Raw genomic sequence first — 19,327 nt, 5'->3', positions numbered from 1 at the left:
CTTCTGTAAATGTGTTGCTTTTATTGGTTAATAAATAAAGAAACTGTTTTGAGCCTGTAGAAGCATAGAAAAGAGCTAGGATGTGGGGAACTAAATTGAATGCTGGGAAAAAGAAGGCAGAGTCAGGGATATGTCATGGAGCCTTCAGAGGAGAAAGACACAAACTGCCAGCTGAAACCTTGCTGGTAGGCTACAGGCCTCATAGTAAAATATAAAATAATAGAAATGGGTTAACCACAGATATAAGAGCTAGCTAGCAATATGCTTAAGCTTTTGGCCAAGCAGAATTTTAATTAATATAGTTTCTGAGTGATTATTTCGGGAGTCTGCGCACCCGGAAAATGAACAAGCATCCTTCCCCAACATGAAGCCTCCTCCAACTTGATCCAGCTAGTCCACAAGCCTCTTTGAGTCATCTAAGAAACCTCCATCTTGCCATGCATCCTACAGCCCTGTCCCTGTTTATATAAAAATACACATGGTCTACCCACAATCCTACCTTTGCTCGAACATTCTAAATCTCTTCTCTTTGTCTGCAACCCAACTCCAAATGCCTTAAGATAAATAGCTCTCTCCTGAACTTCTCTCAGGGCCACCCTACTCTGGCACTAACAGATTTGCTTTTCCTCATCTGGAAGCCCCGAGAACTCTTGCCAACTTCTACCTCAGTACACACTCCTACCCAATTCCTCCAGAAGACACTTTCAAGTCTATGTCAGAAATCTCAGCAATGAGGTCTAACACCTCTAGCAGTTCCTCTCCACATTATATCAGAATTCTTTGTATGGTTCACTCACACTTCCTAGGTCCCATCCTGATGCTCCCTAGATTTTGCCCAATAGGTCAGTATTCATAATGCTACCTTCAAATCCCACCACACCACTACAGCTCCAACCCCAGTTTGGTACTCTATGTGTCTACCTACCTAGGTCAATATTCACAGCTGTGACTCCAATTCTTACCTCAGAACTCAGAGCCCAGTTTATTTGTTCCTCAGCTCTTTCAATACTACTTTAGTACCCTCAGTCCTAGTCACATCCTAGCTTTGCTATTCCTATCTCTCTGCCTACCAATGTCATTGTCTGTTGCAGGAGAGAGCTGCTTGTTCACCCTGCTGCCCAGTTCCCAGCCACCCTTTAAAAAAACATTTACTTCTTTTCCAACTCTCTATACTCTTTTTCAATCCTATGTACACTTATCTAACACTGTGACCCATTTATATATCTTTTTAATCTGGATTTGTCTTTATTGCATATTTATAATTATTTTCTGACCAGAAGCTCTTCTTAAAATGCTAAGTGCTTAAGAATCTAGGCTGTGACATTACTAGGTCAAATATGGTACTACCTGCTTGCCCTGCCCAGTCTAAAATTTAAGCAGTGCCATTACTATGATATATACAGTACTGCCTGCTCACTCAGCACAGTTGCTCAACATATTCCAGCATGACAGAGCTTCTTCCTGCCTCTGAGAGACATGCACAGTACCCCATCTCTAGGAACACAGCTGGTCCATCCCAAAAAATGGACTATGGATATTTTCCTCTGTTTAGAATGTTAGTTACAAGCTATTATGCATAATTGTTAAGAGAAAAGCTAAACAAAGGATATTAGATTCAGAGTTCATGTTTTTTTAAGGGGGAAGTGCTGTGGGGAAATGGTCTGTACCCTGTCACTTATATTTTAAATAAATGCTGATTGGCCAGTAGTCAGTCAGGAAGGGACCATGCAGGAAGTAGAGGTGGGGCAATGAGAATTCTGGGAAGAAGGAATCACATTCTGTAGTCGTGATCCAAACACAGTGCAAGCAAGATGTGACTGCCCCACTGAAAAAGGTACCAAGCCATTTGGCTAACATAGACAAGAATAATGGGCTAATACAAGTTATAAGAGTTAATAAGAAATCTGAGCTACTAGACCAATCAGTTTATAACTAATATAGACTCTGTGTGATTTCTTTGGGACTGAATGACTGTGGGACGGGGCAGGACAGAAACTCAGACAAGTGTCAGTTCCCCACCCCAAGTTTTTATGTCATTACTCAGAGACCCACCTTTACTTTACCTTAACAAACCTTGCAGGGCTAGTACTCCTATATGACTCAAACTGTTCTGAGCACTCATTGGCCTGCCTAGCTCCTTCCATTGCCCCACCTCCCAGCTCATTACTTAAGGCTCACAACTTTCCTTTGCTCTTTTCCAGGTCTTTCACCAAGGCTTCAATACTCTAAGTCCAACTGTTGCATGGCCTCACTCTAACCAGTTAGTCCTCTTATTTTTTTCTCAATTCTATCTGCTTCCTGGTCCTGTGCCAGAGACCTTGCTCTAGCATTGATTAATCAGAGCTCCCCAGATTCTGATGAGTTCAACAGTGTCTTCTAGTGGCCAACACAGATTAGTGCATGGTTACATACATGACTTTCCAGTCCTTGATGCAGAAGTGGTGGGTCTGGGCCTGATTGGCTTCATACATTGCTGTGGTGAGCATGAACTTAAGTGTAGGTGCAGGTGTGTCCGTATGTCAGTTTATACCTCTTGTGTAAGAGATGTCAGAGTTTGGGCAAAAGCCTTGGAGATTAAGCCTGGGAATAGCAGTCAACTGCGAGTAGCCTCAGAAATCCACATCAACAGTGGTACCATGTGGACTGAACTTAGCCATATATTCTCATCCATATCTCTGAACATTCCTTACCTAGGTGTAGAGACATATATCCTTGTATTGAAAATCTGACTGGGAAGCCTGGAGGTGGAAGACTGTGCTGTCCATGACCAAAGAGAGCTTGATCCCCCATAAACCTGCCTCTTGCTTTAGTTCTTACTATTGTGTAACTCAATATCCATGGATGACTGGTCAGAGGCCACCCTTGCCAACCCAAGCCTCCTGCCAGACTATCATGGCCTCTCTCCTTCTAAGCGTGGATGTACACAGGTAGAAAGCCTGGACCCTTCTCCACTTGAACCAGGCTCTCTTTACCCTTATGATGGAGGACTCTCATTGGTTAATAAAGAAACTGCCTTGGCTTTTTGATAGGGCAGGATTTACATAGGTGGAGTAGACAGAACAGAATGCTGGGAAGAAGGGAAGTTAGTCAGACGCCATGCCTCTCCTCTCTGAGACAGACGGCATGGAGCCAGCCGCCAGGTCATACATGCTGAATCTTTCCCGGTAAGCCACCACCTTGTGGTGCTACACACATTACTAAATATGGGTTAAAGCAAGATGTGAGAATTAGCTAATAAGAGGCTGAAACTAATGGGCCAGGCAATGTTTAAAAGAATACAGTTTGTGTGTCGTTATTTCTGGGGCTAAGCTAGTTATGCGGGAGCCGGGCGGGATGAAAAGCAGGCCTGCCCGCAGCTCCTTCTACACCCTTAGGTTGTGAACTCACCAAGACACAAGACTGTGAGGAATGAAGGTCTGTGATCTGTGATACCATGCTGTTTGTGGTTTACCAATTACATGAAGGACAGTGGGATTCAATACACCCAAAATCTTGTCTGCAACTATTGGAAGAGATGTCATTAATCTAGGAAGATGTAATCTTTTGCCTATTAGATCCTGCCTACATTGTATAATAGTTCAGTCTACTAACTAAATGTATTTTCTGATCCACTGATTGTTGTCTCTTGTGCTCCTTGAGCCAGATAAGCAAGAAACTTCCCCTGATCATGATGAACAGAAACAAGTCATGAATGAGGCTTTCATTTTTGTTCCTCAAGGAGTATGCTTTTATATTTCTGCTGGTGAGCTAAGAGTATTGGTGGCAGTGACATAGACAAGTATGAGACACAGAGGATACAAGAATGTCCCTCTATACTAAATACCAACTTACTCAAACAAAACTAAACAAACAAAACAAAACTTACTCAAACAAAACAAAAACTAACTAGGCCCAGGGGCCCCTCCCTCCTGTGTATTCCTCTAGGGAATGGTGACCTCTTTCAGCACTGACAATACATTGTACTCTTGATAACTTTCTCTACAAATCTATCCTATTCTGAGAGGTTCTCCAAAATTCTACACACTGATACCAGTTATCTCGGTCACACTCCTTAGCATTGAATTTGTCACTGAGCAGGTAGGTAACCATTGACCTTTGAAATGGAAGGGCAGTAGGCCAAGTTCAATGGAGTTTCAGGTAAGATGGAAAATGGCTCTGAAACTGAAGGTCTGGGTTGTGATGTCATTCTCTGTTTGGAGCCTGAGAAAGTATCTGAGAAAGATAAGGTTTGCTTGCCCCTCCTCCCAGCAGTTTTATGTTGTCTTATAATGGGTCAAACTGTGACTTGTGTTTGTGTTCTATGCTCATTACCTACCAGAAATGTACCATCAGCAATCACAATGAACTCTATGAAAAAAGGTATGAAGAATGGTGCTGTGGACACTCTTTCAGGCAATAGCTTTTAAGATACCAGCCCACTTGGGTGTGATCTCTTATAAATGCCAAGGTAAAGTATGAGCTCACTCTCTTCCAGCTGCTGGATTCAGTTCCTGTTCTTCATTCGTGCAGAAGACTGTGATCTGTGGGTCTACCCCTAAATAACCCTTTATTATACTCTATTATAAGCTAGTGTGGTATTTCTTTATAGTGTCCATATTCAGAACATGCTGTGAATGACACCAAGGAAATTAAGGCCTTGCCTTGGCAAGGTACAGACTAGACAGAGCAGTGACAGGTGCTTCATGAAGGTATGTAGAACATGGTGCTGACACATTAGAGAAGAGACCTTAGGAAGCCACTCAGTAAATTAGCATTTCTGTTTTGGTGTGAACTGGAGGAAGTATGCTGAACCTTCCTGAAACAGCACTCTGTCTTTAGGCTCATCAGAGGAACTGGGATGGGGTAAATAGGACAGGGTTCCTCAGATTCAGGTAGTTACTGCTCCACTCTAATTCTCTGGTCCTATTTATAATCTGAGAGCCAATGTCAGGAAAGAGTCTGTTTGTAGCATTGCACTGTGTGTGCCTGATTGTGTGCAAATGGCAATGCTTGTGACAGGCAGCATGGATACCAAGTGACTGACATGGTTTCTAGAGCTCAATTCCTTGCAGAGGAGGGTGTGACCACTATGGGCTCTGGGGGTGGGGTGTAGTGGTGCTGAGAAGGCAGCTAAATAACACCTCATCAACTAACCAACTCATCATCACAGTGTAGACTATAAAGTCAAAGCAGCATTGAGCCACCATTGGCTTGCTGAGTGAGCAAGGCTCACTATGGGCTGTCCCCAGATCCACCCAGACTGCTATGCTCTCATGAATGGGACGTCAGTGAGGACTTTCCTCTAACTGTGCTTCTGTGGCCTTAGTACCTTAGCCTTCAGAGGAAAGGAAAACTACCAGGAAAAGACTCTCTTACTTTGATTGCCTGCTGTTGCCTGGATTGCACATAAATGGTGCTTAGTGTCCTGGGGCCCCCATGTGCTTTCCCATGGTGTTGTTCCTGTCAAACCCAGAAAGTTCATGCACAGCATCTTGGGGACCAGGTGCAAGCCTGGGGCCAGGCACTGAGTCAACATCAATGCCCTGAAAAATGTGTGATGAAGAGGGCAATCAATAGATAAGCCCAACAATGTTGGTTCCTCCCACCTCCCAATGTGCAAGAACTCTCTGGAGAGGTTCCTTCAGGCAAGGAAGGGTGGCGCTCACCCAGCCATTTCTTATCTTAAATTTCCTAAATCTATCTCTCACTCTTTGAGGTTGATTAAAAAAGGATAAGTGGGGGACATTTTGTAGCAACATTTTGCAGGTTCTGTTGCAAAGTTTCTAGTGTCTGTCTTCCTTTTGTGTCAGGTAGTTTCCCACCCCCCATGTGCTGAGAGAAATGGTCTGTATCTCAGGGACCAGAGCATAGTAGCGCTCACCCCTTAGCAGATGGGCAGCTAGTTTAAGGCATGCTCATACAGGGCTAATGGATGTTTGATAGAAACCTCAGCTCCTGCTCAGAAATTTCCTGATGACCTCTGTTGGGAGTGGAGACACAGGACAATGGAATCTCCTGATTCCAGACCCCCGAGCAATGTGAGGTGATGCTAGTAGCCAATAGGCAAGTGCCAAGGGAGCATATATTCCCAGGCTTGCTTTCCACCCTCCTGGGAAGAATGCTTTGCTGCAATCCCGAAAATATTGCTGGTTCTCCTGAAAAGACAAAGTGAATCCAAGATTGGGGAAGCCAAGCATACAGGATGATACAAAGGGTCAGATATGACACAGACTCTGGAGTCTAGTTTAGATTATTTATTTGCCATCATGGTATTTACGCTTTTGATGCCAAAAGTTGATATATTCTTAGAAGAAATTTTCTACTGGTCTTCAGGGGCCTGCAAGTTCATAAACGAGGACTATTCTTTATGGGCTCACAGATTACACACTTGTAATCTGAGGAGCCCTCCTGCTCTTCATTGGGAGATTCATTTGTTGGCCTTCCTAAGAGGGTAGACAATAGGGCAGAACAAGAACTGTTGTACAGAGACATCATAGAACTTAAAATGGGTTGCTCTGATGAACTAGCACTTGGATTTTCTTCTGTGCCTTGAATTCCAGGAGCAGTTGGAGGCACACATATTATAGTGCCTGAGGTATCATCTGCAGTTTGGTTACTTGACTCCCCAGGAAGCTGCATTTCTAGTGAACATGGAGGAATAAATTTCATAGCCCATACAGCAGAGAATACAAAGCCTTGATTTCCTTTGTGTGCCTGGTCATTGGAGCTCTTCTTCTTGGCATCTTCACCGTCTTCCTCAGGTTTGCGATAGAATCGTGGAGAATATCTGGTAGGTGACTTCTTCTTTTTTGAAGTTGGCTCTTGAGAAGATCTAAGTGGAATGGGTACACAGAGAGCTTGGTGGGCAAGATATTTTAGGTCTTCTTTGCCCCAGATATAATCAACAAGTCCAGGCTTATCTCTCTGAAAGTTGAAGTGACGGTACATCTGAAACAAAATGAACAGTTTAACTATCCTAAGATGAAATATGCATTGATCCCCACAGCCCTTTTCACCACCAGTCACATTGTCCTAGTTTGTGATTAAAAAATAACGAGTTGGCAATGATCCTTAAACAGTATGTACATTAAGATTATCACACATGCATACATCATACATACATGCACACACACACACACATACACACACACACACACACACACACACACACACACACTGGTGTACATGCATGCACCACTATATGACTTTTCATAGCCATTCTTCTTGTTTGAATATTTTTATGTGGGCCCTATGTAATTTAAGAACAAAGCCATTACATTCAAAAATCTGCTTTTTTGACATTTTAGTGACCCTCCTGCTAAAACAGAATTGACATTATTTATGGAATGGATTGGGGAGATATGTGTATGCTTCTGTTGTTAAATTAGGACAAAAATACTTTGTACATTACCATTATTCTCTTGTACTCTTCAAAGAAAGCCACAGATGTCTCAGGGTATATCTTTCTGAATCCATACATGTTGAGCTGGCGAATAAAACTCTTCAGACTGTCTGTTTCAAAAATCTTCTTTGCCCCCTTTACATGAAGGACCTCTTTCTGGAAAAGGTCTACCTCAATCATTATGGTGTCTCCTTCCTTAGTCCACTTCACTGACTTGAATGCCTCATTCTGCACAATGGACCAAAGCTTCCTGGGGAAGGGCAGACTGAAGAGGTTGGTGTTATCTTCCTCACTGGCTATAGGTTGGCTTTGGTCTTCAGGTATTGGGCTCTCTTCATAGGCTTGATCTTGTATGATATCTTGATCATCTTGTCTCACCAGACCCTCTCTTGAATCTGCTTCTGAATCATGTGAAGAATTATATATATCAAGAGCCTCGCTTTCAGGCTCTTGATTAACAACTGGGCTCACACTGATTTCACAATCCTCTACACTCTGACTAGCCATGATGCTATAATACATCCATCAGGAATGTTCTGAACAGCAGACCACAAGTCTCTGTCCTAGCAAGTCAGAGTGTTGGTTCTAGTAGGAACACCCAATAAATAGTGACTATAAAGTTCTAGATTCTCAGAAGGCATCTGTTGAAGTCATCATTCTCTTTGTTTGTCATGTAATGTCACTAAGATGGCTCATAGTCAGTCTGGAGAGGGAGGTCAGGCCACGTACATGTGGTAGGCAGATAGATAGGTAGGAAGGCCCAAGTTCTTCTCTTTCCTATTCTAAGATATCATGTAAATTCTCATAAAAAGAGCCCTATATGGTGAGACATATCTTGCCATAGGACCTATATGAGTTGAAAAGCACAAGCACTTTTGCCTCTCTCAATCCTCAAGATTGGGAATGGTTGTTTATACTCTTTCTGTTTAGCTCAAGGGCCAGCCCTTAGTTAGTATAACCTTAGGTACTGGATGAGTGTATATATATATAATCTTAGGCAAAGTGGTCTAGCTTTGTTTATACCTTATACTTGTCCCCCATCCCACCCCATCTTATTCTTGCATTGGTTTCTTCCAACCACTCCTTTAATTTTCATATAGATCCTGATAAGTAACTCATTTCCCTAAAATCTAATCAGCTTGTCCCCTAAGTCATGTTGTGTGCCCAAGTATGATGAGATGAACATACTCCTCTGATTAATTGATGGTAGGATTTTTCTGAGCAGTGTTGTTTGATTAAATGGCCACATCCTCATTGGTACTTCGAATTTCCATGCACACCTCGATCTGCCACCAAATCACTTTGTTCTTTGGGTCAAGACAGAATTACTAGTCACTTCTGCTTCTTTCCTTTCTTTCTGTGCCTTTACTTTCTCCAACCCCCTTGTTCCTTCTCAAATTTGTGGCCCCATTTTTTTTTGCTTGTTACTATTACTACACACAAATTGTTACATATACATAAATATACAAACAAAACCATATAAGTCCATTTAGTGTTGCTTGCATGTTGCTGACTCTCTTCTTATTGGATAATCAATTGGGGGCTAATTCCTGAAGAATGGTAACTCTCCCATTATCAGCATTCCTTAGTTGCCTATAGTTCTTTGTCTATGGATATAGATGTGGTGAAATTTCCCCCTTCCATGTATTTGTATTATCCTTGTAATCTGGTTTCATTGAAACCTATCTTTTTTCTATTATTATTATTATTATTATTATTATTATCATTATCATTATTATTACAAATTTTCACCTCCTCACCTCCTCCCATTTCCCTCCCCCTCCCCCCATTCCTCCTTCCCCTCCTCTCCAGTCCAAAGAGCAGTCAGGGTTCCCTGCCCTGTGGGAAGTCCAAGGTCCTCCCCTCTCCATCCAGGTCTAGGAAGGTGAGCATCCAAACAGACTAGGTTCCCACAAAGCCAGTACATGGAGTAGAATCAAAACCCAGTGCCATTGTCCTTGGCTTCTTAGTCAGCCCTCCATGTAGGCCACATTCAGAGAGTCCAGTTTGATCACATGCTCTATCAGACCCAGTCCAGCTGGCCTTGGTGAGTTCCCATTAGATCGGCCCCACCATCACAGTGGGTGGGCATACCCCTCGCAGACCTGACTTCTTTGCTCATGTTCTCTCTCCTTCTGCTCCTCATTTGGACCTTGGGAGCTCAGTCCAGTGCTCAAATGTTGGTCTCTGTCTCTATCTCCATCTATCGCCAGATGAAGGTTCTATGGTGGTATACAAGATATTCATCAGAGTGGCTATAGTATAGGGCCAGTTCAGGTGCCCTCTCCTCAGCTGCTCAAGGAACAAGCTGGGGACTTCTCCTTGGACACCTGGGAACCCCTCTAGAGTCCGGTCTCTTGCGAACCCTCAAATGGCTCCTTTAATTAAGATATATACTTCGCTGCACCCATAACCACTCCTCTATTCCAACTGTCCCATTCCCCCAAGTTCTCCCCTCCTCCCCTTCTCACTTCTCTCTCCCCTTCTCCCCTTAACCCCATCCCACCTCCACCCCCAAGCTCTCCATTTTTGCCTGGAAATCTTGTCTACTTCCAATATCCAGGAGGATAACTACGTGGTTTTTTTTTTTGGTGGGGGGGGGGTCACCTTCCTATTTATCTTCTCTAGGATCATGAATTATAGACTCAATGTCCTTCATTTATGGCTAGAATCTACTAATGAGTAAGTACATACCATATTCATCTTTTTGGGTCTGGGTTACCTCACTCAGGATAGTGTTCTCTATTTCCATCCATTTGCATGCAAAATTCAAGATGTCATTGTTTTTCACCGCTGAGTGGTACTCTAATGTGTATATATTCCACACTTTCTTTATCCATTCTTCCATTGAGGGGCATCTAGGTTGCTTCCAGGTTCTGGCTATTACAAATAATGCTGCTATGAACATAGTTGAATAAATGCTTTTGTAGTATGATTGGGCATCTCTTTGGTATATTCCCAGGAGTGGAATTGGTGGATCCTGGTGTAGGTTGATCCCGAATTTCCTGAGAAACCACCATACTGATTTCTAAAATGGTTGCACAAGTTTGCATTCCCACCAGCAATGGATGAGTGTTCCCCTTCCTCCACATCCTCTCCAGCAAAGGCTATCATTGGTGTTTTTTATTTTAGCCATTCTGACAGGTTTAAGATGGTATCTCAAAGTTGTTTTGATTTGCATTTCCCTGATCGCTAAGGAGGTTGAGCATGACCTTAAGTGTCTTTTGGCCATTTGAACTTCCTCAGTTGAGAATTCTCTGTTCAGATCAGTACCCCATTTTTTAATTGGGTTAATTAGCATTTTGAAGTCTAGTTTCTTGAGTTCTTTTTATATTTTGGAGATAAGACCTTTGTCATTGAAACCTATCTTAAGGAAAGTTTCTATCTGTTTAACTAGACACAACTAAAATAAGTCAAACTGATATATCCTACTGTGTATTTGAAAACCATTTACACAGTTATAGTGCTTTAGCTGTGGTAGAAGGTGAATTTCTTCTTTAATTTTAATTATATAACTTATATAAATATTTAAGTAATTATATAATAAATATAAATATCTATATATATATTTATAATTATATATATCCACATTTAAATACAGTCTTCTGAGTCCTTTTAATGTTTGTCATATGTATTTGGTTTTTGAATTAATTTATTTAGTTATTATGTGTACAATATTCTGCCTGTGTGTATGTCTGCAGGCCAAAAGAGGGCACCAGACCTCATTACAGATGGTTGTGAGCCACCATGTGGTTGCTGGGAATTGAACTCAGGATCTTTGGAAGAGCAAGCAATGCTCTTAACCACTGAGCCATCTCTCCAGCCCCTGTGTGCCATGGACCGACTCAGGAGAGCCACTCAGACTGTGGGAGAAGCAGGGTCTTGGTAACAGGAAGGCACAAGTTCGGCGAATGACAGACAGACACAACACACAAGACAGTGGTTGGAATCTGCTGTGATTTTACTGAATTCATGTTTTTATTATATAGTATTCAAACAAAGAACAAATCAGAATGTCATATATTATTGGTTGGCACAGTATGAAAGCTTCTTTTAGTCACATCAGTGATATTTATGAAAAGCATATTATCAGGGACAGGTATTAGACATAAAGCATCCTTAGAAGAGGCAATCTTGTCCTTGGGAATGTAAACCTCAGACAAGTGGTTTCATCTTATGAATAGAGAGTTTCTGTCTCATTATCGCTATCATGGCCCTTCCTCTTCCTAACCCTTTCTTTATCTCATCTAGTGTCCAAATATGCCTAATCAGCTCTCTGCACCTGTTGAAATATACTTTTTAGTACCTTCTTATGCAGCAGACACCATGGGGGTTGGGATCTAGCAAGCCTATCCATAAAGTTCAAAGTATAATGTAACAGTCTTTGTCCATCAACATTATCCTATCTATTCCCTTGCTCATCATACACCTCGTGTATGACAAAGGTTCTGCTGTAGTCTCTTATACATTCCCATTCTGTGCTTCCCTATCTCAAAGCTGTTCCTGAAGAGAATGATCCTTGTCTTGTATATATAAAGACTATCATTATTATGAAAGAAATTGTGCAAAGCTCATATCCCGCATAGCCAGCTAATCGAGAAACCTGTCTATGCCCCAAGGCAGCCAATACTGGGTTGTCTGCCATTGACCTCCAGGAAGCCTAGTCCCATGGGACACGTAGCTTCCATCCGGCATAATGACATATGTCATGCCACACAGACGACACTGGAGTTGGTGTGGCACCTGTGATATGTATTTGTGTTTAGGGCTTACCACTTGGGATTAGAGAACTTATCATGGGTCTTGTCCATGGAGAAGACTGAATCTTCCTCTCTCAGAAGTCTTTGATTGCCTGTAGTTTTTAATCTAAGTATGGAGCCTTATGAGATTTCCCCATGTTGTCATTGTGCTAATCTTACTTAGATAACTGTACTATTGAGATCTCACAGGTGTAGAATACAAGCTATATACATAAAATGCTATCTTATAGTAGAAATCCTGGTCCTCTGAAATTTACAATCTTTTTATCCCCTCTTCCGTGATATTAACTGAGTTTTGGTTGTAGGGTTGTATTTTAGATGTATTTTTTAGAGTTTGGCACTCCACAGTAAGTTTCTCTATGAATTTTGACCAGTTGTAGATTTCTGTAACAGTCTGTGTTGAAGGGAACTTAGAGGAATGTAAGCAGGCAGGGGGTGGGTGGGTTGGAAAGGCACGCTCCCTGGGATGGTGGCTTCTTTTTCTCAGAAGACTCTGAGAAATATCTGGAATGTACAGGGGCATATATCTAAGCAGGGATAGTGGGGGAAAGGGACGAACCCAGGGAGCAAATAAAATACCCAAGCCAGCACCTGTTTAACAGACTTTAAGCCTTAGGCTTCACCTATCCTAAAGGGATAAGGTTGTTCCTTTCCTTTTCTCCATGAATATAATTTGCTGTATTTCCCTATTCAGTTCTTTGTTCATGCAAGAGAGTTACATGCCAGTAATTCCATATAAAATTGCCAACCGCACCCCTCCTAGTTATACATGGCACCCTTTTCTTTGCAGTTTTACATTAATTTATTTATTGGGCATATGCAGGTAAAATGTGAACCACAGAACCCATGTCAGAGGACATCTTATAAGAGTCTGTTTTCTTTTATCAAGCAGGCTGTGAGGATTTAACTCAGGTCATGCAGCTTGGCAGCAAGGGCCTTTACCCATTGCGTCATCTTGCTTGTCCTGAATTCTTACATTTTTTCCTTCAATCCTTAGGGCCACATTTTACACCTTTCCTTTCAATCTTATTTTTAAGATTTTTTTCCTAGGTTGTTTAGATCATGTGCTACTACTCCAAGACCTGTTTTTATGAATGATTGTTTTTGTCTTCATGACACACTAATTGTGTATGGGAGGAAGTGACTTTCCAGTGTTCTTGGAGATATACTGTGTTACTTGATCTCCATTTGGTAGTTTGTGATAAGCAGGATAGAAACCAAAGAAGCATTATTTGGACTTTTCAAATAGCTGTGACCTGCCTCAAAACTGGTCTGTTGAGTTTGGTGGCAGAAGGCATTGATTGCAGCTCTTCAGTCAGCCTGTATTTCAATCTTTATTCTTCTGATACTTCAATCATTATTTAAAGAAATCACAACCTCTATAGATTGCCAGAGCAATGATGGGGAAGCTCAGCCAATTACATTTTGCTTGGGTATGATGACCTGATCCGTGGTTGAGGGATTGGGGAGGTATTTTATAGGCTCATGGGTGTTCTTGAAAAAAAAAAGAGGTATAATTGGTGATGGGAAAATAGATTGGTATTTGTGAGTTATTGTTTTTAGACAATTATATTGGTATCGATTCTTGTATATTGATACAAAGTTAAATTATATTAAATATTGTATGTGAGTATGCTTCTACCTCTGTTTAAAAAAATTTATGTATTGATATATATACATATTGTATTGATATATATATATTTAGCATATTGCTGTGTACATTTCTACCTCTGATTAAGATACTTATATATTGTTTATGTAATGATATACATTGTTTACATTTGGAGGTCATTGTCCTCATTTATTACACAGTTGTTTATTCTCTTAGTCTTTAAGTTAGATAGGTATTGAGAATTATAGATCAATAGTCATCTATATTTGTCATATTTATATTTAGGCTAATCAGGTTCTTTAGATACATAGAGATTATACTCAGTATAGATAGTATAATCTTCAACCTCTTCAAAGAGCTGTAAAAAATGGCCTTTAATCTAACCTAGAGTTCCCTGGTAGTAAGACACAATAACCCCTGGCAACACCAATCTACTCCCGAGAGAATGTTGAGCACCAAAGACACTCCACCTGGAGCCTTTCTTCTTGGCAGAACTGGCCTTTGGGCAAAGAAATACCCATACCTCGACCACTGACAGTGATACAGAGTATCCGTAAATGGATAAAACAGGACTGTCATATCCTAACAAGCCAGGGTAAGATAGTTCTAAAAAGTTTCTTGTCTTTAAAAATAGTATGTCAGTTGCATTAGTCCTTAGCCAAAGTTGGTTGCCTCAACATTACAAATGAGACTTTGGGTGATTGCCCACATAGTCAGTTGTCTCTGTCATTTGTTACACATTTTAAAAGTTTCTCAATTGTACTTCCTGTTTACTCAAGTAATATTACTTCCCTTCTCAGATCTTTGATGGAGTTAAAGATTAGATAATTGTAGTTACCCTCCTCATGATTTAGCTAAACTCAATTTCAATACATTATTTAGACTATTAAAATAGAATGTTCAGTAAAACTTTTGTTATGTGTTTCTTGCTTAATATTGTTTATTGCTTGTAATTTTATATTTGGTATCTGTTCCTATTGTATATAGTTGTATTGGATTTGTTTCAATCTTGTTTAGACAAAAGGGGGACATGATGGGGAAGTTCAGCCAATAACATTTTGCTTGGGTGTGGCGACCTGGTCCCCAGGGAAGAAAACCTGGAGATCCAGGTGTGTTCGGTCTCTGCTCACAATGTTCTCCTGACCCGTTTGGACATTGGAACTTTTACTCCGGTCACGTGAGTTTCCCCGTTTTTCAATTATTAAATTATATCTCTTGTTTTGAGCTGGTCTGTTTATTTAAGTGTACCGGTCAAATACACCTTCAGAGCAAGGCCTTCAAATAACATGACATAGTCTAGGGACCCTGTGCCCCTGCTTTTTTTGTTTATATGACTCAGGATTAGTGGGGTTGGCAGGATATAAAGGACAAGTTGTCAGCCCATCATCATGATTTCTGATAAATCAGTCCAGTGTGCTCCCTGCAGAAGGTCCATCCAGCCTTTTGTAAACCTGCAGATTTACTCTGGAAACTTTTAGAAGTGGTCATTTCATGGACATGAGAGGGCTTTTTTACTTTGGGTATAATCTATTTTTATTTTCTGTGCATTTTTATTACACTCGGTTTATGTTATTTGATATTTTGATTTATATTTTCCATTACATTTAGCATTAGTTTGTATTCTGAAATTTTTCTTAACAAAAGTAACTTGACTTCTAACTAGATCTGCAGCCTAATATAGAGTATACTTGTTCATAGTTTCCACGATGTGGGATTCCTCTCAGTATGCTATGAATATGTTTTATTACCATTGGTTAATAAAGAAGTTGCTTTGGTCTATCGCAGACCAGAATATAGGTAGGTGGGAAAACTTAACTGAATGCAGGAAGAAAAAAAGCAGAGTCAGGCAGACACCATGTAGCTGCAGAAGGAGAAAGATGACAGAACCTTTCTAGTAAGCCACAGCCTCATGGAGATACACAGATTAATAGAAATGGGTTAATTTAAGATGTAAGCGTTAGTCAGAAATAAACCTGAGTCATCGGCCAAATAGTGTTGTAATCAATACAGTTTTGTGTGATTGTTTGGGTCTGGGTGGCTGGGAAATGAAATACAGTCTCTGTTTACAAATGACACCCAAATATTTGGCAAAAATTTCTACATAAAGTCTAAGAAAGCTTTGCAAAATGGCTTTTAGACCCACAAAATAGGAAGTTAAAGAGACAGTAAAAGTAGTATAAAAGAGTACCAACAATCACAGATTAAAGGAATAAAGATAAGTAAAAGTAATAGAGTAGCTTCTTGGTAACTACATATTTTCAGATAGGCTGTTTGCTGAAAGTGAACAGAGGAACTGCTCCTTTAAGAGACGACTTCCTGCCTCAGCATTAGCAGCAAAAACTGTGGGGCTCCTTTAAGAGACAGCTTCCTGGTTCATATTTGTGGTACAAATGGATCTGGCTTTTTCAGGAGGTCTTGTTATAGAGCACTTGAATAGGGCTTTGGGCAGTGCACTGTAAGTTACTTGGTGGCCATGTGGGCCACCTGCTTCTGAAAGTTGGGGTGGTAAACACAGCTCTCAGAGTTGGCAGTAAACGAACCTCTGCCATGTTGCAAAGCCAAGCAGGGTGAAATAAACAGCCAAAGTGGCTGCTCTGGTCCTAGCCATGTCTGCTTAACAGTTCACAATAGTGATCAAAAAAGGATTAAGGATATGCAATAAAGACAGATTCAGACAGAAATAAACCTGTGAACCAGTCATGGTGTGTTTAAAAAATGTACATAGGCTTAAGAAAAAAAGAAATTGGGTATAGACAATTATAGAAAGAAATAGTTTTTAAAAATAAAACAAAGTCTTTAAAGAGACAGTAAAAGTAGTATAAAAGAGTACCAACAATCACAGATTAAAGGAGTAAAGATAATAAAATAAATATTAAAAGTAATAGAGTAAAAAAAAGCCATGTAAAGATTAAATATACACAAAGAGTCTGGATTATGTATATTATTGTATTTTCTTTGGATTTTTGATTGTTAATGAGTTAACTGTTGAAAAACATTTGATTCTAAGCTAAGCTAAACCAACATATATATTTTAAAGGTATCTTGAGTCTAAGGATATGTTACTTTGGAAAAGAGGTTCTGCTTTTGTTTCCATAGAAGATGAGAACCTGTGGATTCCTTCGTTGCTAATGTGGCTTGATGGACCAAGACCCCCCAAAAAGGTCTCTGTGAACCCTAAAAATCCTTCACCCAAGAAACAGCAGGAAGCAGTTTGGAAAAAACTATGCCCAAATTCTCAAAATGATTGTTTATAAATGTTTGTTTTCATTTAAAGTGGGTTGATTGTAAGTGGTTAATGGTCACAGTAAATCTCTTTCTAAAAATAAAGGCGGAATATGATATATGAATAATTTACACTGATATGGTCTTTGGTTTATTGATACAAATTTAAGGTCAATTTTGTTATATGTATATTTCTATTTTGTTTAAGGTATTATGTTTATACAGCTCATTTAAAAATGTAATACATAATTTAAAAATATGGATTAATAGATAGTCATCCATAAGAGTCAAACTGTAGTCATGTTAGTTAAGCTTTCTAAATGCACAGAGATATATTTCAGATGGATAGGTATTCCTCAAGCTTTTAAAAGACCTACAGGATATGACAATTAAAAGGTTTTAAGATCTTAGACTTTTTCCTGACAGTGAGACATGTCTGCTTGTGGCAGCACCAATTAATTCAGAAAGGTTGATGGACATTGAAGAAACTTGTTATGGAATTTGCCTTCAATGTGACAAGGCTAGCCATTTGGGCAAGAAACTGCTCTTGCCTGGACTGTTGATGGTATGCTGTATGAACTGGACATGCACAGAAAAATGACTGATGAACTTTCCAAAAGATAGAATGGTCCTTCAGGGTTCCTACTTCACAGAAGAAACAGCCAGGCATTCTGCAGGACACAGAAGAAAGCAGCAGATGAATTTTGCCAGTACAAGCAGAATAGATCTTCAAATTTCCAGCTCACTGAAAAGTCTGACAGAAATTATGGGCCTATAGGCTGTGAAGATGAATGCTCCAATGTTGCAAAAGAGCTTTGGGTGACACTCCAGGCAGCAAGATGCCTCTGTCAACTCTAGAACTTTAAAAATTGCTTACAATGCTCTTCCTGTTAACTTAGGTAATATTATATCCTTCTGGGGTCTTTGATGGAGTTGAAGGCAGAGAGCTGTAGTTATAGTTTTCCTTAGTTATGATAAAAGATAAATTAGATATGAAACTTTGGAATCACAAAGAAATATTGTAACTATAGTTCCTGCTTCATATCTGTTTTGTGAGATGTAGTTTTACTATGTTAAAGCATCTGCCAAGGACATGCCTGCTTTCAAGAATGCTAATGAGAACCAATGTTCACATACATAAAACCAGGTCCATTTCAGAGACAAGATGAGACCAGAGGGTTGACAATGGATGCCAAGGTCCAGATATGAGGAGGCTAATCCAGCAACATCCCTGCAGGTGGTCCTCCACCAAAGGGGGTGACTTGTAAGGATGAGAATTCTGTAGATGTCAGTCTCTATATTCTCATCTGTAAACCTCAGGGAGCTGGAGCTACTTTGTAAGGTGCATGGATGTTGAGGGTCGCCTCATTGCAATAGCCAGACTGGAGACCCCCTTCTACCTTTCACTATGTACATTCCGGTAAGACATAGGGTGGGGAACACTTTGTGAGATTTCAGGAAGAGAGATGGCCATGCCACACTTTCAGAGTGCAAGCAATTCAGGAGGCAAGAAATGGGTCCTTTGAAGAGAAGCAGACCCCTACTGAGGCAGCCCTTGCCTGTGGACAGCCAAGACACAAGCAGGGCCCACATGAGCAAACAGGAACCATCTAGTTCCTTGACTGCTCTGCCTAGGCTCCACCTTCTGGAAGGCATTCGCTGAGGGAATGAGGGTCACTTAAATCGCAAGGTGTAAGTAGGACTTGAGTGGACCATGGAAGGCCGGCTGTGGTGAGCGGGTCCCCAGGAGCCTAGTAAAGTAAGTGTGGTATGTGCTGCCCCAAACAGGGTTGTGCTGTGGAAACTAACCCCTTGCCCTCCCCCTGGACCATCAGCCTTCCCTCTCGGGGTCGACCTCTGAGGTCCCAGAGATGTGGAGACACGAGGCTTTCTCAGGGAATATGGACATGGGGTCTCAGAAGCCCAGCTGAATGGACGTTGGGTCCCAGAAGCCTAGCTGAATGGACGTGGGGTCTCAGAGTCCACATGAATGGACATGGGGTCTGAGAAGCCCAGCTAAGTAGACATGGGGTCTGAGAAGCCCAGCTGAGTGGATTTGTGGTCCCAGAGTCCAGCTGAATGGACGTGGTGTCCCAGAAGCCCCAGATGAATGGACGTGGGGTCTCAGAAGCCCAGCTTAATGGACCTAGGGTCTGAGAAGCCCCAGCTAAGTAGACATGGGGTCAGAGACACCCATCTGAATGGACATGGGGCCTCAGAAGCCCACCTGAATGGACGTGAGGTCCCAGAAGCCCAGCTGAACGGACGTGAGGTCCCACAAACCCAGCTGAATGGATGTGGGGTCCAGAGTCCAAGTGAATGGACGTGGAGTCCCAGAAGTTCAGCTGAAAG

At 41.1% G+C, this 19,327-nt stretch overlaps 1 protein-coding gene across 1 annotated transcript; it reads right to left on the bottom strand.

The window, feature by feature from the left end:
• Positions 1–5,396: 5,396 nt before the first annotated feature.
• On the bottom strand, positions 5,397–7,888 carry Hsfx4 (heat shock transcription factor family, X-linked member 4). The gene is made up of 3 exons (XM_038315900.2): positions 7,391–7,888; positions 6,364–6,927; positions 5,397–5,522 (listed from the first exon to the last, which is right to left on the bottom strand). Exons 1-3 carry the CDS (start codon positions 7,886–7,888, stop codon positions 5,397–5,399), a joined length of 1,188 nt encoding a protein of 395 aa, XP_038171828.2.
• Between the last annotated feature and the right edge of the window lie 11,439 nt (positions 7,889–19,327).

This window comes from Arvicola amphibius, chromosome X (genome assembly GCF_903992535.2).
Source record: "Arvicola amphibius chromosome X, mArvAmp1.2, whole genome shotgun sequence".
Lineage (NCBI taxonomy): Eukaryota > Metazoa > Chordata > Mammalia > Rodentia > Cricetidae > Arvicola > Arvicola amphibius.
The sequence above is the reverse complement of the archived record's forward strand: the minus strand, read 5'-3'. Positions and strand labels throughout refer to the sequence as shown.